Source organism: Humulus lupulus, chromosome 1, assembly GCF_963169125.1.
Source record: "Humulus lupulus chromosome 1, drHumLupu1.1, whole genome shotgun sequence".
Lineage (NCBI taxonomy): Eukaryota > Viridiplantae > Streptophyta > Magnoliopsida > Rosales > Cannabaceae > Humulus > Humulus lupulus.
Window position 1 is genome coordinate 75,352,576 of NC_084793.1, and position 24,354 is coordinate 75,376,929.

At 38.9% G+C, this 24,354-nt stretch overlaps 1 protein-coding gene across 1 annotated transcript; it reads right to left on the reverse strand.

Moving 5' to 3' along the window:
* Positions 1–300: 300 nt before the first annotated feature.
* Positions 301–3,207, reverse strand: LOC133816736 (potassium transporter 5-like). Its single transcript, XM_062249074.1, has 8 exons — positions 3,188–3,207; positions 2,891–2,916; positions 2,561–2,809; positions 2,405–2,455; positions 2,040–2,300; positions 1,775–1,942; positions 1,414–1,668; positions 301–1,319 (listed from the first exon to the last, which is right to left on the reverse strand). The coding sequence occupies exons 1-8, from the start codon at positions 3,205–3,207 to the stop codon at positions 409–411; spliced, it is 1,941 nt and encodes a 646-aa protein (XP_062105058.1). The 3' UTR covers positions 301–408.
* Between the last annotated feature and the right edge of the window lie 21,147 nt (positions 3,208–24,354).

Here is a 24,354-nt window from a genome sequence, read left to right on the forward strand (position 1 = left end):
ACTTATATTTTTTTTTCTGTGTGCTTGGAAATAATCTCTCTATGTAATCTTCTAATTTTCAATATATGTTTTTAATCACTAAGCATTATATTCAGCCAGCCATATTCAACTCAACATTAATTACATATTATCTTTTATCATTCGCTAGCTTCTACAGACTCGTATGTATATTTTGAATCTATTTTGGAAGAAAATCGAAAGAGTGGAGAAAACGAACAATGCAAATTGAATAAAATAAAATAATTTAGTATTAACTTAAAACAGTCACATAGTTTTCATGACTAATAACAGTAGCAACCATGTAGTCCAACAAAATAACAGAGAATAGAGGAACATCTCTATTTATGAAAAACAAAAAAACAATTAAATAAAAAGATATTCTACTGAGACATCTCCTTAACTAATTAATCACAGTTCATAAGTCATGCCCACTTTGACCTTACGTTTGTGAGGAATACTAAAACCTTGGTTACTATTTTGGCTTAGATTCTTTTCCAGAAAATCGTAAGCATAATTAATTAAGAATCTCTTACAAACATTGGTTCCTACACCAGCAAATACTTTGGTTTCTCCCATCAAATGGACAACACCATGATGGTTGAAGACTTTTTCAAGTGTTTCAATTTCATTTTCTAACATTTCCTTGGTGATCACCACACCTTGTTCCACAATATTTTCATCTCCATCACCATTATTCAATTCTTCAGCACTCTTCTTCATGATAAACTCCTTTAGTTTACCAAGCAATATTTTTTCAAAGGGTTCAGACTCCTTATGAGAATCTCTGTAGCCATACCTTGCAACACAACGAAACATGTTCAACTCCTTAGGTTCAACTCTGCAAAAGAGAAATCGATCCTCCGGCGGAACCTTACTCATCGGTAGCGATTTGCTGGAAACAAAGACAAGGACTGAGTGTAATGCAGGCACATTTTGCACATAATGCTTGAAAATTGGAGGAATTCCTTGAACAAGTTCAGAATAGAATAAGGCAATGCCAGGCATTCGTGTAAGCTTTATGTCATTCACAATATCGTTAATTTTCTGTGGAGAAATCTTATTTTCAAATTCATAATTATACTTTCTTCGGAACACGTCATGCCAAACAAACATTATTCCAACTAGTACTGCGGCAAAGACAACAGGAAGGTACCCTCCTTGGTCAAATTTGTAGAGAACTGAGCTCATGTACACAAACTCCATGGCACCAATGGTAATAATGTATAAGATTATGAGAAGTATGTGAGTTTTCCATATCATTGCCATTATTAGCACTAGAAGGCACGATGTGATGGTCATCACAACCACCACCGCTAAACCTGTAACAAACATAAGTAAGTGCTATTGTCATAGAAAAAGTAATTAAAGTGACTATAATTTGGTGAAATTTTAGTGCACGTATTTATTTATTACCATAGGCGTTGCCGAGTTGCACAGTGGTTTTAAAGCCTAAAGTGACAGTGACACAAGCCACCATGAGAAGGTAATTGACTTTGGGAATATAAACTTGTCCTTTGTGATATGCCGATGTGTGAACAATCTTCACACGTGGAAAACACCCCAAAGAAAGGGATTGTTGGATTATAGAAAAAGATCCAGATATCAAAGACTGACTAGCTATGATTGCGGCCAATACAGCCAACACAAACATTGGCCAATATATAGATTCTGATACAGATCATCATTATTGAGTTAGAATAAGACAATTTTAACTGACTATTCATATATAATTGAAATTAAGCAAAGATGGTTCAGTTTATGAAGATATATTGACCTGGAATTGACTTAAAAAAGATATCAGAAACAGTATCAGGGTGCTTGCGAAGGAAAGCAGATTGTCCAGCATAGGCTAGAATAATAGATGGGTAGGTTACAAAACAAGTGCTTATTTGAATGGACCTCACTGTGAAGTGTCCCACGTCAGCAAACAAAGCTTCGGCTCCTGCAGAAATTATTAGCAAAATTTTATAACACTATTGATTGTAATATTAATATTGGGGTGATAAATTTAATTTGGAACAATATAATTATGTATGTACCTGTTATGGATAGTACAGTGCCACCAAGAGAAAACCAAGCTTCTTTTTTATTTCTGATAAAATAAGCTACTATGTAGCTCGGGTTTAGGGCTTTAATGATTGTCGAGTCGAACTTGATGAAATTGTAGAGTCCAATGCAACCAATAAGTACAAACCATAGAAAAAGTATTGGAGAAAAAGAATAGCCCACTCTGTGAGTTCCAAATCTTTGAACCATAAATAGACCGATCAAGATGACTACTGATATCCAAACAATTCTATCTGTATTTTTAGAGAGAGAGAAAAAAAGTACTTTCACGATGAATGAATAATTAAAGTATAGGTTATTGATTAAAAGAGCAAAATAACTAATAGTGTATGTCCACCTTGTGTCATAGCAGGCGTAGCTTCCTTAATACCTCCAACGGCCGACAAAACTGCCATAAACAAATTATCGAGTAAACTTGGATGAAGTAAAATCGATCAATTTGTAGATGTATACATAGAGATATAACATGAATTATTAGTTTAAAAATGAGTACCTGAAATGCAAGGAGTGAAGATACCGTCACCAATCAACATGGAAGTGCCAAGCATGGTGACCAACAATAGGAAGTACTTGGCAAAGTTGCTATTCTCAAGTCTAGATTTAATCCATGTTGCTCGTTTCAAGCGTCTACTCGGTAACTCAAGCTTAAAATTTGAAATGTTGGTGTCCTCAGCTTGTTCGTTTGGGGTCAATCCAACCTTTGCATATCGGCATATAAGAGAATACAATGCAAACGTTCCTCCTGCATATATTTCAAACCATTATTTACATATTCTAAGAAGAAAACTTTATTACATTGTTTTATTATTAACTATTACATTACGTCTGATAATATTATCATGTATTTGACTTGGTTCTTATTTAATTTATAAACAAAATAGTTTTTCTTGTTCTACTGGTTTGGTTCCGAGAAATGATTCTGGTGGTTCCGAGAATGGTGAAAAGAAATGAACTCAATTAATTAATTCAGCAATTTAATTTTTTATTTTTTTATCATCAGTGTCTAGCTATAAAAGTAAATTTTTTATTTTGTAAATATATGTAGTAATTGAAATATTAATTGCACAAAAAAAATTTCATTTTCATTTTTCTTTTGCATATATATCTTTTTATTTTATACCATTTGATCAGAGGTCCCATTCCCAGAAAAATGAAAGAAAGAGAAAAAAAATAAACGAAAGAATAGTATTAATTTATTAAATGTTTGAGAGATCGTACCGTCACCATTGTCAGTCGCCCTTAAAACGATGAAGACGTACTTAACCAAAGTGCTTAAGGTGATCGTGTAAAAGATAATTGAGAAAGCACCCAAAATATCATCTTCACTTTTTATACCATTGGGGAAGGTACCTGCGTACGTATACAATGGTGATGTTCCAATATCACCATAAACAACTCCAATACTTTGGAACGCTAGATTCAAAATAATCGACCATTCCATAACCTAAAATCATTTTTTCAAAACAAAATTATTCCATTAGAGAAATATAATAATTTCTTTACATGTCTCCAACAAAAAATGAAGTGATGAGCATCTATTATATATAGAAATGATATTATTTCAAATAACACTCATGGCTGATGAGAAAAATAAAAAAGTAAGAGAAAATCACTTTAGAATCATGATCGGGACCGGGATAGGTGAGAGACTCGATATCGAAGGAGTCGAATCTTTTGAAAGTATTTTGTTTGTTGGATCCATGTTGTTGTTCTTGTTCTTGTTGGTCTAGGACATGGGAAACTTCGTCTCTCATAACTCTCTCTGCCGAGTCTTCTTCTTCCACTACTACTTCGTTGCGGCTACTCATATTGTTGTCAATATATATCTAAAAGTCATGTAAAAAAATATATCAAAGAGATAGATATATGTATAATATAATAATATATATAAATAAATGGAAGGGGCCACAATAAAGTATTTTCATAGTTAGTTTTCACGTTTTTTCTGCCAATTTGTTAAAAATAATAGAAACGTGTTATTTCCGCGTATGGTAAAAGAAGAATGTATTTTGAATCTGAATTTGTGCGTATAGTTAATACACGGTTGACACAGGCTAATAATTTTCATTCTTTCTTTGTAGCTAGCTAGGTTGGGGAAGAGAACAAAAAATGCCTTCGTATTTGACATAAAACGTAAAATATTATATTTATCCATCATTTTTATCACAAGAAAATATAGAGATGGATAATTAGATGTTGTCCTTCATTAATAAAAAAAAACAATTACTCGTATTAACATATAAATCACATTTAAAAAATAAACATAAATATAGGAAAAATAAACATAGTTTCTATATTTATGGAAAAAATAATAATTATACAAAATATTGTAAGTTTTGAAAAAAAAAAAAAAAGTTTAAAATATGGTAATTCCATATAATATAAAAAAATAGATATTACCATAATCATAAATACACAAAACTCTCTATCACTCTCTCATTTCTCTCCCTCACAACATATCTCTTTCTCTTTTCTCCTTTCTTCCTCTCTCCACTCCCATTTGATTTTCTCATCATCTCAGCCATTTGTCGGCAATGCTACCTCTGCCCCCGCCCCCGATGACGACGACGCACCTCCGCCCCCGCCTCTGATTGTGACGTACTTCCGCCCCTCTAGTTCTTGTTGTTGTTGTTGTTCTTCTTCCTCTTCTTCTTCAAATCTAATTTTATTTTTATTCTCTTTCTTCTTGTTCTACTTTTTCACATCTGGTTTTGCAATTTCAAATATGATTTTGCACTTCAAATTTATTTATTTTTTAATTCTAAACCTAACTGTAACTGGTTAGAGTCAAGATCTTATCTAAATGTAACCCTCTAGTTCTGGGTTTTCTGGGTTTTTTACTAGTAACCGGGTACAATGGCGTCTGATTCTTTATATTCATATATGATATTTTTTTTAGATCTAGTTGTAACCAATTACAAAAATGATTACTTTAGATTTGTTTGTTTAGATCTGATTTTATTTTCACACCTGACTATGTAGCCAGGTACCATGGAGATTGGTTCTTTTTTTTTTTTAGATCTGAATCTGTAACCACTTACGATTATGCAAGTTTAGCTTTTTTGTTTGTGATCCTATTTGTTTCCAGGTCTGGCTAAGTAACCGGTTACCATCGCAATTGGTTCTTTTTTTTCATGTCTATTTCGTTTTTCAGACCTAGCTGTAACTAGTTACCTTCACGATCAATTTAGTTTATTTTTTACGTATCAATTGTTTTTTCTTCCAAATCTCACTAATTAAGTAATCACTTACAATTCAGTTGATATTTTGATAAGGTACATTACTAAAAAAAAAATCAAAATTATTTTTATAGCTGTAACTAGTTACTACAACACCACTTAAAAATAAAATTGATTTTTATTGTTATAACCAGCTACCACACATTACTAAAAAAAATTGACAGTGGCACAGGATTACCATCACACAAAAAAAAATGTTTTGATAGGGTAACCAATTACTCTAGATAAAATGAAGATTGAGGAATATAAAAAATGGAAGAAAAGTAAAAGGAATGGGAATAAAATATATGGTGTTACATCCAAATTTCGAGGATGAATAAATGACTCGCGAAATGTATGCTCGTAAAGCGTAAGCTCGAAGATAACAAGCAGTGGCTAAACACTTGTATGAATAAGCATGATTCAAGACTTCTTATTCTTGTTGGCGATCGAGCACAAGTTTAAAAGGCTCGAGCTTAAGCGTCAAGCTCAAAAGAAAGAATCTTCTCCAATGCACATGGGTGTGATTCGAGCTTTAGTTGTAAGCTTGAAGATATTTGTCTTCGAAGATTGAGCTCGATGAAACCACTAGCTAAGGAGGAGGCACTACACCAAATATCCCTTTTCATAACACATTAATATAATACTATTGAAAAAGTATTATGATATACTTATATATATGTGGCAAAATAATAGAAAAAAAGGGCGGTAATTTTTTTTTGGGAACCCGCCTGCCTATAACTTGTAAAAAATATATTGTTTTACTAATTCCTTCTTCTTTTTCAGACAAACTCCCCCGTTTTCTTCTGTCTCCAAAGTCAATCCCATGCTTCAGCTCCGACCACCTAACCACCATCCTCACAACCATTTTTCTCCGAGCCAAGCTCCAAATCTCAGGCACCCGTGAACCCAACCCCCAAACCAAGTGACCCCAGGTGCGAGCCCACCTCTGTGTGCCTTCGACCCAGTGCGACTTCCATTCGCGGGCCACCACCAGGTGCGATTATGCACCCGTTCCGCTGTAGAGCCCCAAGTGTGCACCAAGCTGGAGCTTGAACGATCCTGAGTTGCAGAGGAAGAAAATGGTGGCTGGGTATCAGGCTTACGCCGTTGAGGGGTATATTTGGATTTCTTGTCTTGAATGATGCTTGAGTGAATAGTTTACCGTTCTTTACCAGAACTTTTAGATTTTAGTATTCTGATTGTGAAATATGTAGATATAGTTTTGGAGGTATATAGTCAAGATCCCTTCATGATATTTTAGCTATATACAATCACAGAAAAACACCCAAAAGAGTAATCTTTATTAATTTTGTATTAAAAAAAAAAAAGAAGAACACCTTAACGGATAGTGTAGTTTTGACCTTCTTCTCTCCTAGGAATAAAGATCTTAATTTATTTTGATGGCAAGTTTGGATGGAATATTCTAAAGTTGATTTTAGCTTTGTACTAAAATAAAATAAAGCTAGAATTATTCATGCTCTTAGTTCTTAACAATTCCGTGTTTGTTACTTGTATTAATCGTTCCTTTGTACTCTTATATTCTATCATGTTTCTTCTTTTCAATATTAAACTGGGCATCTGATTGGATAGAGTTTATACTTTAAAGATTCATTATGCTTTTCCTTTGATTCTTGATAACATATATTGTATTAGATGGTAGGTAATAGCTTTGTATCCACAAACATGTCCTAAAACTTATATTTCCAAGTTCACTATTACAATCTTAATTTTTGCAAATTTGGAGAAGTTATAAATTGATTTAGGATTAACTGGAATGAATTTGGTTGGGATTGTACATGATATGGACAATTCTCACAGATTGTGTATTGTTTCTTTTCTATTTTCATAGAATTTTCCATCTGGGCCCAAATTCTCACATTTTTTGCCCCTTGTGAGTGGGTGATGATGCATCTTATTTTCATTGTGTTTTCTTTGTCTTGTCGTATGTAAATTCTATACCGTAAAATGGAGATTGTGGTCTAAGTGTATGGCCTTATTTTTTTAGCGGATCATGGTTGCTTTCTAGAAAATTGGCAACAATGCTATTAATTGACTGTGAGCAGAACGAGAATAACTATTTCTTAACTACAGCAGGTATGTTTAAGAGCATGTAATTAATAATTTCATGTGATCAGCTCAATGGTGCTTTATATTGTATAGACTCCAAAGTAATACATGTTGTGATATGCGATTTAAAATGTTGCAGTGCTGGATTTCACAATGCAGCTGATGGAAACAGGATTTGAGAATGATACTGTTCTTGCATTAATTGTCTTTTCTCTACAGTATGTTCTTGTAAACCATGAATATTGGAAATACAAGGCGAAGCATACTCGCTGGAGAATAACATTGAAGGTACACCTTTAGTTTTACTATGGAATTTGAGTTGGTTCTCTATTTCCATCCCTTGTTCTTTCTTATCTTTCTCCGTCATAGTATAGAAAACATAATGCAGTTAGATTATTTAACTTGCTTAAAAAAATGTTACATATTGAAGATAATAAATTCATTTTTATTTATCCTTTATAATATATAGTATTTTTGTCTGCTTGAATAATTTTCCTTTCATGGGTATGTTTTCTTTCTTTTGTTGGTTATTTAGGTGTGTCGGCAACTTGATTATGTGTACTGTTTTTTAAAGAGTACGAGAAATTAATTTGGCTTTTTACTTCATTTTGAGCAACATTACCTTTTAAGTCTCTGTTTATCTCCTTTTGCTTCAGTATTTTACTGTGTAAGACTTAAACATTTGAGGCTATTGATAAAATGACATTGGTTGTTTCATTATTCTAGGTTATTGGGATAAAGGGGTAGTTTCCATGACCGATTCTCAATGTCACTACCAACTGGAATGTTGTTGTTAATGTCAAGAATAACCTCGATGAGCCATTGCTTATTACATGGTATAATGTCCATGTGCCATTAACATATGAGAGTTGTTTTTAATGTTGACAAATTCAAATGTATACTTTCTTTTTTTTTGCATAATGTTTAAATGAAGGAATGGAATACAGCACAGGAAAAACTCTTGGCAAGATGGTGTGAAAGATCAGATAGGGAGTTTCTTTTACTTCCCTTCCCTGAACTTTCAAAGAACTGTAGGAGGGTATGGGGGGGTCATTATAAGCAACAGAGCAGTTATTCCACTACCTTTTCTGGTGCCAGATGGAGATATTACACTCTTTATTAGTGACTAGTATACAAAGAGTCATAAAGTGAGTTTATGTCTTGTTACTACATCTATTACTGAATTCTTTCTCTTGGCTTTATTGGGTATGAGACTGATGTTTATCGGGTAACAGGAACTGAGAAAAGATGTTGAAAATGGAATTGCCCTTGGAGTTCATGACGGAATTACTATAAGTGGACATGGTCCCTTTTGATATGATGAGGCACTTGTTCCAACAGGAAATCCTTTCCTTCTAGTAAATGTTGAACCAGGTAAAAAGTAAATAGTATACCTCTTTTTTCGTTTTTCTTTTGGCTATGTAAGGTTTAGTTATGATAGTTAAATTGATTTATGAAGGTAGGCTGTCAATCTCATTGTAACTTTGTCTTGAACAAGAAAAACATACCGTCTACGGGTGCATAATGTCGGTATCTCAACTAGTTTGAATTTCAGGATACAAAACCACAACTTACTTCTTGTTGAGACTGAAGGATCATATACAGTTCAGCAGAACTAATCAAACATGGACATACATGTGGGTCAGTCATATTCATTCTTGGTAACAATGGATCAAAATGCCAGCAGTGGGGTGAGCTTTTGCTTCTGTTTTTTTTTTCGTTTGCATTTTTTCTTGTTTTGAAATTGGAAAAGTCAGGAACACGAGTTGGACAGTTTCTCTTTTTTTCTGTAGTATGGATTTTGGAGTATGGAAAGAAAACAATAGAAACACTTACAACAAATGGGACGGGGTTGCTCGCAGCACCACATAGGTACTCCTGTCTTGTAACTATAACCAAATTTAATAGTTTGATCAGCAAAACCTCAATTTGATTCTTGTCATGACAATGAAATGATGTTTCCTGGGATCGGTAAAATAGTGCATGGACCAGTTTTTTTTCTCAGCTTTCATGGTGCCTAAATTGAACTCATTAAAGAGAGTTAGTCAAGAGCTTTATTTATATAGAGAATGAGTAGTACAGAGGGGGTAATTATGAAACTAACTACCATATAACAAACTCTTCAGCAGAAAAACTAACATAACTAAATAATATTAACAACTAGTGCTTTCAGAAGTGAATCATGTCTTGTTAACAGAATGATTTTTCAACTGGTTACAAGTCTTTCCCAGAGGTTAGACAACAATTTTGATTTCTCTAGACAATAGTGGCATGTGGAACCTTCGAACAAACAATCTAAACTCGTGGTATCTAGGCCAGGAAACGTGTTGGAGATGTGCCCTGAAAGCATATGTAGTAGACATTGTTTTTATGAAATAAATAAATAAATTGAATTTGTTATGTATATATTTTATGGACTATATTATTCTATGATAATATTATGTAAATATCAGGAAAATTCCTAAGTTCATGAATGTAATCTCAAACACGTATTAGTACGAGAGGATTGTGTTTGAGATAAATGAACTTGAATAGTTCGCAGTAAAATAAAGTTATGGAATCTTTAGATTAATTACTGCAAGTACGGTCCACTAGTATTATGAATACATGTGATCTAGATCCGGATCACTAGTGTGGTAGGACACTTTAGTGGAGGTGCTTTATATATTAGAGAATATATAGAACTGGACCAGATATGTTTATTAATACTTAGTTAAATACCGTTTTGAAGTATTAATTAAATATATCAACTGATGATCATATACAAATAGATCTTAATCCTGAGGTTACTATGAACTCCTGTTTATGTTATATGAGTTCTTTGATTCACTTGTTAAGGTCTGTCAGAATGATCAGGCTAAAAACGTTTGTTTTGGAAACTCATTAATATAGATGGCTGGGGACAAAGTATACATATATGGAATCTATACCTTCTCGCAAGAGATTGAATGATGGTTCTCTTAAGGGTTGACTTTTGGGACTGAAAGGTTATTGAGCTCAAATTAATAATTTAGTTATGAATTAACCTTCACTAGTAGAGTCAATGGTACTTAAGGAAACAAGAGATAATTAAAAGGGTAAAATGGTAATTTTATTCCCGATTAATTATGAACCATTATTAGAGGGTCAAGTTGTATGCAATGATTAAATCAATGGACGCTTTATGATTATAAAGTACTCAGTAAATGAAATGTCTATAATTACAAGAGTGCAGTCTCATATTTATAGTGGAATAATCATGAGATTAATAAATTAAGATTATTTAATTAAAGAGTTTAATTAATAATCTCAAATTTATTGGAGCTTGGAATTATAGGTCCATAGGTCCCCATAGCGGCTCTATCAACACTGTTCAAGGTAAGAGTTGATATGAAGGGAAAATAGTTTAAAGACATATTTAAGAAGAAATTTGTTTTTCAGGCCAAATATGCAATTATATGATAATAGTGATTAATTAATTAATTACAAATTAGTTGTAGTTAACCAAATTAATTAATATTTAATTATTATATAATTTTCGAAATTATATTAAATAATTAAATTAATTTTTGAAATTTAATTAAATAATTAATTAATTATAATTTTTTGAAATTATAATAAATTAAATATTTAATTTCGAAAATTTGGGTTTAATTAATTAGTAGAATTAATTAAGTATCTTTATTTGAGTGGGAGATGATAATCTGATAAGTTCAAATTGGATTTGAATTTAAAAGATTGATATTTATTCAAATAATTAATTATATTTGATAATTAATTAAAAAGATAGTTAATTTGAATTAGCTATCATGTTCTTAGATCTTATCTGACAAAGAAATTTGAATAAATAATTAAATAAAATTTGAAAAACTAATATCCCTAGAAATTAGGAAGCTACACGTTCACACACAGTCCATAGACTGTGTGTGGCGTGTAGAGCAGTATTTTTCAGGGATGGGATTTTCAATTTTATTTGTTTAATTAATTAATTAATGGATAATTCAAAAATTGGTTTTTCGTATTTTTTCATTAATGGAATAATTAATTAATTAAAAATTAAATTGTAAAATGGTTACAGATTTAATTTTTAAATTTTGAATTTTTTCTGTTAAGTATGACTGATCAGAAAATTATTCAGAGAAGATAAGTGAAGAGAGTGAGACTACTCTGAAAATTCGCTCTGTGAAAATAGAACGATAGTTTTCTCTCCCTGAAAATAAAGAACCAATTCTCAGGCCTATTCTCTTGATCTCATGTGTTGAGTACATCAAGTAGATTCACAAATAAACTATCCTTCATTCTCTAAGTGCCCACACATTTCTTGAGGTGTAGAGAACGCTTTGGAAGATCTTGGTGTGAGTACGTGGAGCGGCTTGGATAGGAAGATCGTTCTAAATACGAGAAGATAGCAAGGACACTTGATAGGCTTCAAGAGGTATGGTTTCTATCACTATCTTGCTTAGTATTAATGTATGTATATTAATGGATCTGCATATTTAAAGGTAGTTTAAATATGTTACAAAATTTTTGTTGTACACTGGGCCAACCACACCATCTTTCCGCTGCGTATTAGGAAACTCGTTCCTAACAAAACGTACATTAGTGTCGTAAACTCTGAGTTTGTGAGAAGAATTGCAGAAGCAGCAGAAAGTAAGTTCAATTCAATTTCATTTTCTGGTTTTAGATATGCAACATGCATTTTATTGATTTTTCCTCTTTTTTATTTCTATTTAATGTGATAAACATTTCCAAGTCGATACTTTACATTTATTCAATAAGACCAAGTAAGAAAAGAAGAAGAAAGAAAAAAGTCTACTGTTCTTAAAGATTATAAAAATCCGAAATCATCAATTGTTGAAGTCTACATATTTTATATTTATTGCACTCTTTGTTTCAAGGATGGAATCATGAAACTATACATATAATGAATTATGTTCGTGTAACAAATATTTATATGAATATACAATTAATTTCAGTCACATTTTTTTAAAAGTGGTTTGAATCATATTCAGATTGAAAAGAGAGAATAAAAAAGATAAGTGAAGGGACTAAAATATAAGTTGCAATCAACATGAATTAGAAATTAGAAATGCCACAAAGAATAAGACAATAAAATTTTTACATTATGAAAAGAAAAATATCCGCGTATAGTCTAGCCAAAAGAGCAAAAATTTCTTCATTAATGGCTTATTTGGTCCTATTATAATCATGCCACTGGTTTCTTTTGTGGGTCTTGGGCTCTTTGCAAGGGGATTCCCACTTGTAATGTCCAAAAAACTCTGTTACTTTAGCTTTTATTATAAGCTAAAGCTATTACACTTTGCTTTGATTTTCCCTGAAAAATATGCGATTTTCACCTGTGTTTTGGGGGTAACAGAAGTGTTTGTACATTAGTAACAAGGTTTTAGTTGATGGCATAGTCTGGTGGCCATATATTTTCCCAATGTCCCCACTCAAGGGCCTTAAAAACAGAAAGAGGTCTTAGATCACTATTGGGTTCCATGACTAATGAGTTGAGTGAGTAATCAAGATAATGATTTAGACAAAAGGTTTGTCTTTTTTTAATCAACCGGGGCTCACTTTTGTGTTTGGTGTTCATCAGGGTTATAATATACTTTTGTTTCATCCTTTTTATTTATCTTTTATAAGGTAATCTAATTTTTGTGCTGTATGTTAGTATTTGATGTTGAATTGGTCCACCGTTAAGAGTGCAAGTTCTTACTGTATGTCCTCAAACAAGTTCTAGCTAGTGATAAATCATAGTTATGATTAGACTGAGATTGGCTATAGTGCATGCTTAGATTCAGGACATACCGCCTGGAAATTTGGTACCTAATAGACTTTGGAGTCCTATGCCCCAGTTGGTGCTTATATTGGAAATCTAGTACTGGTTGGATAAAATGGGATTATTGGCTACACATAGGGTTAGGGACTCAATGGGATGCAACAGACTTATTTATTTCTTTTTTCATAACCAATTTGTTTTATGAGTACATAGTATGATCATATTGTTTTTAAGTTGCTGAAATATTGTTTATTTTAGTATTTTAGTAGCTGAATTTAAGATAGAATGAGCGGAAATGATGATGATTATGAAAATGATGATTTTTTTGGACATTTGAGTTGGAATATGTTTCTTTATGTTAAGTTTGAACCTTTGAGATTGTTTTTAATTGTATTAATGTGCTGCTAGTTTGTAAGATTATGGGTTTTCAATCCCCTGCTCTTAAATTTCTAAAAAAATTAGGGTGGTTTCCTTTTTGATTTGTAAGTTCAGGAAGACGAATTCTGGGTTTGTTCTACAATTGAAATCATATTCATTTTGTTATTTGGTGGAAAACAGGATTACATGCCAACAGTTTTCGACAATTTCAGTGCAAATGTTGTTGTGAATGGAAGCACTGTTAACTTGGGATTACGGGATACAACCAGTAACTATGCATGATTACAATTTAATTTAAGCAGTTATGTTATACATATTTTGTTGCAAATTGCTGTGCCAACTAGAACAGATGTTCCAGAGTGTATACTTCTGTCTAAATTTGCATTGCTTCTTCTTGTGTTTGCCTGATTTGCAAATAGTTTTATTCTTTATGTTTCATGATTTCTTTTTGTTTCCTTGATTAATTCAAGCCCTGGCAGAAGGACTAGCGTGTGTTGCATTTTAGGAATTCTTCTTCTTTAGTAAGGAGAGAAAAACTCACTGGAATGTCTAAATTTAAGTTGAATTCCTTGTGCTAGATCCTTTAGTAGTTTAATGTGTTTCTATGTCTGAATTTGAGCTATAAGCTTTATGTTTTGAGTTCTAGGTTACTTCTGATTGTAGCTTGGGGCTGATGCAGAATAGTGTTCTATTTTGTCTCTCCATCTTATTACTGTCATTGTTTTAAAATAATTTACTCAGTCAACAATGGTTAAGATATTTTTTTTCAGAGTTAAACAACTTACCTTGTTTGAGGAAGTACACTTCAATTCTAAGTGCATTTTGTTTGCTTTGTTGCTAAAATTCAATTAATACACTGTTTCATATTGCATTTTCACAGATCAAAAACTCACAAGCCAGGTCCATGAAATTGTTGGACGAATTAACGTCAGATTTGGAACATTGACAGCTATTCCAATACATCACTTGGTTCGTTTATGGCCATCTTAGTGAGTAATTACTATATGAATGGACAATTTATATCTCACTATATTCTTTTTGGGCTATTTGGTATTTGGACAAATGTTTTAAGTGTTGTTGACAGTTGTGTATACTGAACCGTATCTTATCATTGTTAGATTAAGCAATCACTCTTTTAGACACAATGGTTCTATATTTCAAATGGTATAGACTTACCTGGTACAATTAACATAGGACCTTGAGAGTGTTAAGCTTGGTGTAGATCACATCAGTGACCCATCTATGTGGTTTCTTGATGAGTAGGTCACATCATTGTGCCCCATCTTTGTTTTTTTCTTGAATTGAACCACAGTTTCTCATGCCAGTGCGTCAACTAAATGTCTAAACATAAAAGCTAATAAGCTATATGTATTTTCATTCATATGATATTTATACACTCCAATTTTGCTATGATTATTTCTCACATGTTAGATGTAACTTTCTAGTTCCTAAGGAGTAACGACTGTGTACTCTTTCTGATCCTATCTTTCTTTCTTCTCTCTTGATTTCCATGCTTTATGTGCTCTATATGCTGTCACATGTACAATTTTTTGTTCTCCTTTTTAATCTACTCTCGGATTATTTTTACTCCACAATGATGCATTCCAATTTTCTTACTTAATTTATTTCTGCGCATACCTTTTTTCTCTTGATTTCCTTATTGTAAACTTACCTACCCCCCTCTCTTTCCCTACTTCCTTTGGGGTTTGAAAAAGCTGTCTTAAAAGTCATCTTTTACATCATATTAGCTATCTGTTTCTTTGGATAAAAAAAATATCTCTGAATATTGTTGCTAAGAAACTCTGAGAATGAAAGACAGAGTGCTGAGGTACATGACAGGGAGATATTTAATATATTTGTTATTAGTTTTAGAAAGATCCCATACTTGTATTTGTGAAGTTATAGATGGACTATAATGAAATTTTATTTTTGTTCAGTGAACTAAATGATACTGTTGTTGAGGCGGAAATACGAATTCGAGATGCAACACCTGATTTTCCTAATAATGATGCAATTAAAGGCTATTTGCGCACTAATAATCGATTGCTCATACTAGTATGATTTTATATGAAACTTCATTGTAGTGGAATTTTTACTCTCTGATACATTCACTCTCTATATTTATAGCATATGTACTTTACTGGTTAGTGGTTACAAATCGTTTTGGAGATAAAATAATTAACTTTTGTCTACCCTTGAAGCCCAAGACCTTGATCAATTGTGTATTTTTCCATTACTGTACAATTCTGTCTACAAAGACAGCAGTTATTCTTTGGGAAAAGCTATCCTGGCTACTAAAACAGACATGTTGCATAATAGCTTTTTCTTTGGTTGTTTATTCTAGGTGTCAATATCTCTATTTGTGTTTGGGTTTGGATTGTGTTAAAGGGATTGTCAATATCTCTCTTGATGTTGCAAAATAGTATTTGATTCATAACTAGAAGGGATCCTTCTCTGACAATGATTTTGGTCCAGACTTGTTGGTTAATAAAACTTCCAAGTTTAGTCTGTTGTGTTTTCTCTCTCTGTTTTTTTTTTGGCAGTGGCTTCGATCATAAAGCACACTCTGCTGCTGATTTTTGTAGCTTAGTTTATTGTGGTGTTCTATTTGTGTTTCTCTTTTATGAGTTTCTTATGGCTTGTTGGACTTAGTCTAAATACATGGTCATGCTCTTTATTTATTCTCTCAAACTATTTCAGACTAATGAATTGGCACAACCATTTATGCTCTTTATTGCTTCTTTTTTAGTAAGCCTAATCACACGTTTGCCTTGCACACATATAATATGAGTGTCATCTAGATTCTAGGCCATTGGATCTTATATATATCTTACATCATGCAGCTATGTTTATATACACACAAGCATATGTAGTGCTCTTTATTGCTTCTTACATTATGCTATTATATTTATATGCACAGAATCATATGTTTATGATTCCACTGCTCTTAAGACCATTGAGATTCATTCAAAGAGTGAATTTATAATAATTTAGGATCAAAATATTGTATTCTCCTGTGATTCTATAGTAGTTTATAGTAGTTCACGAGGTCTGTCGATTTATTGTTATGCACTCTACAATCGAATTCTTTATTTCACAATCTCTTGTATAGATTATGGCAAACTTTGACTCATGAAGGGTGATTTTGGTACCTTCAATTTGTATAGTAGCATGTTAATGATTTTTGTTTTCAGTATTTATCACTATTATCTCTTTTTTATTGTTGCTAGGTCCCAGAAGCTAATCTCAACAATTTTATTATTGTTATGGTTGGATTAGTATGGTACATATATAAATTTTGTTTAACTTCTCTTTCGTTTCCTTCCTCTCTTTATCTTTCACACATATACATGAACACATGATTTCATACTAAAAAAAGAACCAATGTCTTATAATTTAGTGTTTGGTTTCTTTGTTTGCTTTGGTGTAGTTGTGAATTCATTATTTTGTATGTGGTGTCCTCTCTTGGAAATAATTTCCATAGCATTTTTCTTGAAGTAATTTGTGATGCTAGATAATAACAATAAAATATTTATTTGTTTATTTTTGCAGATGTGACAAGCGAAATAGAAAACGATACTTAATTTTGAAGGCTTTGTGTTGGGCAGCTGTAGAATATTTTGTGCTAAAAGTAGTAGAATGTGTTGAATATTTAAGACTACTTAAATATTTAAAGAACATTTTGTCGTTGATGACAGTGTTGAATGTTTAAAATTAATTTATGGATTGTTAATACAATGTTGAATGTTTTAAACTAATTTGTGAATTGTTAATACAATGTTGAATGTTTTTACTTTTTGTTATTTGAAAATCAAGTTCATTTGATGATGCTAGTATATATTAGAAAGTTAATTTTAATTATATAAATAAAAAATAAAAATAGAATAGAATAAATTAATGTTATATAAATGAATATATAATGAGAAGTGAGGAGTGAGGCTTGCTGGAGCTTCAGCTGGCGGGCCTGGAGGGAGCTGGTGGTAGGCGGGCCATGGGCTGGGCCGAATGGGGCTTGGGCCAAATGGAGGTGGCATCCATGTTGCTCTTTCTTTTCTTTTATTTCTTTTCAAATATACCACTTTTCATTCTTTTTCTAAATTTTCAAACCCCAAAAATTCCATAAATTCCCTATAAAATAAATCATAATAAAATATTTTCAACTATAAAATAAATCAATTTAATTCTTTGAAAATATTAATTATAACTTAATTTATATTTAACATTTAAGTTCAATTGTTATCCCCATTTCCTGGAAGGGCTTTGGGCCTCCGCCCTGGCCCGCGGTTAGGGGACCGACTCGGCATTCGGGCATGGCCCAGGAACTCCAGATTGGGCCCGTTTGGAAGGGTCCGGGACGTCCCTCCAGGTTCATCTTCAGCTTGGACGGTCCCGGCGATGTCCGGAGCGCCAGAACGTCGCGGCCTACGCGTCCCCATCCCGGAGCCTGGAATGGTCCGGGCCCGAGGTAAATGTAGCAGGCCAAAGGTAAACGGACCTGGATCGCCTCCTCCCCAGTTGAAGGGCCAGGCGCCCAGGATCCTGAAACCGCCTCAGTTCGCGTGGGCATTGTCCCCCCACTTTTCGCCTGCAGAAAAGGTAGCATTGGGATTGTCCACTGATGTGTTAGGACTGCGCAGCCAAGTACCCTGACCGGTCTTGTCTCCTGAATCAGCCTCATGACTCGAAGTGATCAGAGCCAAAGCGCCGTTTTGTCGGGCGAAGGCTTGTGTCTCAGGTCAACTAATTGGGCCTTAGCTGGTTTGTATTTTGTGCATTGTATATCTTTTTGTATTGGGCCTTCACTAGAAAAGGCCCCTCTACACTTTCCTCTGATGGGCCTGGGTCAGATCCGGCCCAGACCCGATGACCCCCTCAGCTTATAAATATAAGCTGTAGAACAACATGAGAAAAGGAGGGAGAGAAAGAAGGCAGAAACTCTGTTCAGATATAGCTAGAAAACTCCATTGTAAAAGCTTCTTCTTGCGCTAATATATGGACTCGTGGACTAAGGCTAGTTAACGCCCCAACCACGTAAAAACCTCGTGTCGATTTCCCATTTTCATTATTATTACTAGCAAAGAGTATTCGTTAATATAGTTGCCGAAAATCTCGGTTAACAGTTTGGTGCTTTTCATTGAGAGCTGAGGGAAGCTAGCGCCAGCGTCAGGCCTTTTACTGCGATGGTGAACACGCGTCACACCACCTTCGACCCTACCGACCTAGAGCAAGGTAACGGAGACCCGCTGCCTTCTCAGTACATTCCTCAAGACCTGCCTGAAGACGTGCCCCCTCAAACATCTCACCAAGATGAGTCGCAAGATTACGAGGGCGAGGCAGAGTACGAAGTAGAAAACGAAGACGAGTACTACGAGGAGGAGAATGAGGGGGAGTATCACGATGAAGCCGCGGACCCCGGGGTCCCTCGCGACGATCAGCAAGACTCGGAGGTGACTAGACTGAAGCAGCAGATCCTGGATCAGGAAGCCAGGATGGCTGAGGAGGCGGAGGCGCACCGCCGGGTGCAAGAGTCCCTACGAGCCCTGCAAGCACTGATGGCCGCGCAGGATCCGGCAGCCAACCCCACAGCTGGCCCGCAACCAGAGACGCAACAACCTGCTCCCCAAGCGCAAACCGGGGGCCCCAGGGGTGCCAGCCCGATCCGTCCCCCAGAGCCTTTTCCCGACACGGCTCCGAAAGTCCTGGACAAGGAGCGACGGACGACCCGGAAAAAGACCACCCCCGTCGGTAAAGCCGGGGCACGTTCCCGGCCGTTACCTAGGAAAGAGAAGGTGCGCCCTGTCCCAGGACGAGGCCACCCAATCGATCCGCAGGGAGAACGACCGTGGAACGATCAGCCCCGGCACGCCCCAGGGGCGAACGGGCGGGAAAGGTCTTTGCACCCAAGTGCCTCGGTCAACAAAAACCGTCGGGACCGGTCTCGCCACGAGGATCGCCACGCTCTCAGCTCAGGAGATGACACTTCCCGGGTAGATCTACCTGACGGACTGAATGCCCGGAAAGAGCGGGCCCGCAAGGAAAAAATCCTTCCTCGAGACGGCGACCTCAGGAACGACGTCAATGACAAGAGGAACGAGAGAAGCCCCCTGGATGATAACACGGCCAAGAGGCTCATGGATCAAATGGCTGCATTAAAAGAGGTCACTGACCGCTTGGTCCGCAAGCAGGAAGGCGCGGATACCGACTCTGACGAAGAGGATAAAGAGCCATGCGCGAGGCACATCCTGGACGTCGTACTGCCCAAGGGATTCAAGATGCCAAGCCTCACCGCATACACGGGAAGCACAGATCCTAGGGATCATCTGTCCCGGTACAACCGACTCATGACCGTGGCCCACGTCAGCGACGACGGCAAATGCCTCTGCTTCTCCATCACGTTGGGCGGTCCCGCCGAAGAGTGGTGGAAAAGGCTTAAACTGGGGTCCATCCAAACATGGTCCGGGCTACAGTCGGCGTTCCGGAAGCAATTCGTGGCCGCCTTGAGGATGGACATGCAAATCAGTGCCCTCGCCAACATTAAGCAACTACCCGCGGAGACGTTGAGGGCCTATATCCAGCGCTTCACTGAAGAAGCCTCCAAGACCAAGGTCGATGACGGACAGCGCCTGGTGGCACTGCAGTCTGGGATCCGGGCCGGGTCCCCACTTTGGGACGACATGCAGCGCAGTAAAGCCACCACTCTGGAAGAAGTCATCAGAAGAGCCCAAGGATTCATCAACTGGGAGGAGGCTCAGATCCAGGCCTTCGGATGGCCGCCGGCTCCTCACCCCATCCCTCAGACGATTCCGGGTGGTGCGGAGCAGTTCCCTGCGCAGTCCTACGCAACCCCCCCATAGTCCCGGGGGCGGCCGTCGCGCCCGGTATCAGTTACACGCCTACGGTATACGGCCCTGCTGCTTCGGGATACACCCCGGCCCCCTCAACGCACCTCTCTGGTTATGGCGTCGCGCCGGCGGGGCACGGTGCGGCCCCCATCGTAGCCCAGCAATCGCAGACCGGAGTAATCGAGGCAAGTGTGACTCCCTCCCGGGGGAAGCGGTTCGGCAGAGGCCAGAACCGGCCGGAGCTGGCCAAGAAAGGGAAGCGGGGATACGAGCCCCAATATTCAGAATACACCAACTTGGTGGACACCCGGGAAAACATCTACCTGGCCACAGAAAGAGCAGTCCACTACCGGAAGCCTAGCCCCATGTTTAAGGGGGGAAGGAATTTCAGAGACACCAACAAACGGTGTGCCTATCACAAAGATGCACGGCGCCGGTGACGACTCGTGCGTACCCGCCCCAGGGAGGGTATGCACCAGGACACCCGGCGCAGGCCCCTCAGGGGATCGTCGCCGCGCAGGCCCCCGGCCCTGGAATGCCCTACCCTTCCGGAGTGGCGCCCCCTCGAGTGGACGGGCATGTGGCGACCATATCGGGCGGACCCCACCTAGGAGGACCTTCGAAGAATGACCAAAAGCGCTATCTGAGCGAGTTGGACCACGACCAAGAAGTTTGCGCCCTTGTCCAAGTCCCGGCTCAGTGCCCTAAACTGATGAACCTCCCCATCATGTTCACGGAGGACGACGCCCGCAACGTCCATTTCCCGCACCACGACCCGCTGGTCGTAGATGCCCAAATTGCCAACAAGCTGGTATCCCGCGTGTTGGTGGATGATGGAAGCTCCGTCAACTTGCTATTCAAACCTGCATTTGCCGCCATTGGCCTGACGGAGGCCGATTTGGCGTCCTGCCCGACCCAAATCTACGGCTTCAACGGAGACGCGCTCCTCCCCATGGGAAAGGTCCAGCTGCCGGTGACGCTGGGGGATGAGCTGCAGCACTCGTTCAAGTTCTGCACTTTTGTTGTGGTGGATTGCCCGACCGCTTACAACGTCATCTTTGGCCGGCCCGCCCTAGTCGAGTTCGAGGCCATAACCTCCATCCGCCATTTATGCATGAAGTTCCCGTGCAGCAACGGAGGAATAGGGACTGTCCGCGGAGACCAAAAAAGCACTCGGAAGTGTTACCACGTCTCTGCCCGTCCCGTTTGTGTGGTCCGGGAGGAGCCCGTCGAGCCTGCCCTCCGCCCGGTCGAGCGAATGGTCCAGGATGAGGGCGATCTGGACCCGCGAATAGGAGACGAGCGTGTCCTGGAGCCAATGGACGAAGTAGAAGAGGTACGCATCAGCGAAACTGACCCGACCAGGGTCATCCAAGTGGGAAAGAGCCTACCAGCGGATATCCAGGCCACCATTATCGCCCGAGTCCAGGAAAACCAGGATCTTCTGGCGTGGTCCCACTCCGATATGACCGGGATCGACCGCAATATCATCTGCCACGCGTTAAGTATTGACCCAAACGCGACCCCGGTCCGCCAGAAACGCAGACCTTTGGGGACGGAAAGGACCGAGGCCCTCAAGCTGGAGGTGGAGAAGTTATCTTCCATCAATTTCATCCGCGAAGCGGTATACCCCGTATGGCTGGCCAACTCGGTCTTGGTGTCGAAACCCAACGGAACCTGGAGAACTTGCATCGACTTCACGGACCTCAACAAAGCGTGCCCGAAGGACTGCTTCGCGCTCCCCCGAATAGACCAAATGGTGGACGCCACGTCCGGTTACGAGATCTTAAGTTTCATGGACGCCTACTCGGGCTACAACCAGATCTCCATGCACGTGGCGGATCAGGAGCACACCAGTTTCCAAACCGACAAGGGCATCTATTGCTACATAGTCATGCCTTTCGGACTCAAAAATTCCGGAGCAACTTACCAGAGGCTCGTCAATCGAATGTTTCGGGCCCAGCTGGGGCGAAACATGGAAGTGTACATTGACGATATCCTGGTCAAGTCCAAGACGTCGGGGGACCATTCGGAGGATTTGGCGGAGGCTTTCGCGGTTATCCGGAAGTACGGGATGAAGCTGAACCCTAAAAAGTGCACTTTCGGCGTGGCTTCCGGGAAGTTCCTGGGCTTCATAGTGAGCTTCCGAGGAATCGAAGCCAACCCAGAGAAGATCAAGGCACTGATCGACATGGCCTCTCCCCAGAAGCACAAGGACGTTCAAAGCCTGACGGGGCGAGTGGCCGCCCTGAGCCGTTTCGTTTCCAAGGCCACGGACAAGTGCATCCCCTTTTTCAACATCCTTCGGTGAAGCCAGCGGTTCGAGTGGTCAACCGAGTGCGAAGAAGCCTTCCAGAAGATGAAAGAACACTTGGCCAAGGCCCCCATCCTGGCGAAGCCAGTCGAATGAGAACCTTTGTACCTATACCTGGCCGTGACCGAGCATGCCATCAGCGCCGCGCTGGTACGAGAAGAGGAAAGGACACAGTGTGTCGTCAACAGCATAGTGTGTCGATATGGCCTCCCCCACAAAATCGTGTCCGACAACGGGAAGCAATTTGACAGTTTCCACTTCACGGATTTTTGCGAAAGACACGGTATAGTGAAGAGTTTCTCGGCAGTCGCCAGACCACAAGCGAACGGGCAGGCCGAAGCCGTGAACAAAATCCTTAAAGGGACGCTGAAGAAAAAGCTCCAGGCCTGCAAGAACAAATGGCTCGAGGAACTCCCACGCATGTTGTGGGCCTACCGGACGACCGAAAGGACGTCAACCGGGCACACCCCCTACTCAATGGTTTATGGATGCGAAGCCGTCATCCCAATGGAAATGACCGTCCCGTCCCATCGACGCAACACGTACAATCCTGCCCAGAACCACGCCTTGCTCCAGGAATCGCTGGATCTTATCGAGGAGATCCGGGAGGAATCGCAAGTGCAGTTGAAGATGTACCAGGGCAAGATCGCGCGACATTTCAACTCCAAAGTCAAGAACTGCAAGTTCGAAACCGGCGATCTAGTCGTGCGAAGGGTCTTCCCTGCCACTCAGGATCCGGGAGTAAGGGTTCTGGGCAGTAATTGGGAAGGGCCGTATGAGATCCAGCACGAGGTCTGCCCCGGAACGTACCGCTTGAAGCGACTCGATGGTTCCGAGGTTCCGCGAGCCTGGAATACGGAGCATCTCCGCAAATACTACCAGTAGTCCAAGGATTTGTCCCAGTTTAGTATTTACGTTGTAAGCAATGTACGCCTCAGGGCTAATTCCCTTTTGAACAATGAAAACGACGTGCAAAGAAATGTACGCCTCAGGGCGAATTCCTTTCGAATTTCTTTCCCAAGTGACCCCAGACCCGTCTCCGCTCACTTGCGGGGGGTATCATCCCAGGCACATTGGAAAAAGAGGACCGAGCCCAAGGCTCGTCCCACCCCGGACGAACGATGTCCGGGGGTATATAAAAGGGACCAAGCCCAAGGCTCGTCCCGCCATGGACGAAACGATATCTGGGGATATTAAAAAAGAGGACCGAGCCCAAGGCTCATCCCACCCCGGACGAACGACGTCCGGGGGTATATAAAAAAAGGAACCGAGCCCAAGGCCGGTCCCACCCCGGACGAATGATGTCCGGGGGTATATAATAAAAGGGAAAAAGCCCAAGGCTCGTCCCACCCCGGACGAACGATGCCCGTGGGTATATAAAAGGGACCAAGCCCAAGGCTCGTCCCTCCCCGGACGAAACGATGTCCGGGGATATTAAAAAAAGGGGGACCGAGCCCAAGGCCGGTCCCACCCCGGATGAACGATGTCCGGGGGTATATAATAAAAGGGACCAAGCCCAAGGCTCGTCCCACCCCGGACGAACGATGTCCGGGGGTATATAAAAGGTAACAAGCCCAAGGCTCGTCCCGCCTCGGACGAAACGATGTCCGGGGATATAAAACAAAAAGGGGACCGAGCCCAAGACCGTTCCCACCCCGGACGAACGATGTCCGGGGGAATATAATAAAAGGGACCAAGCCC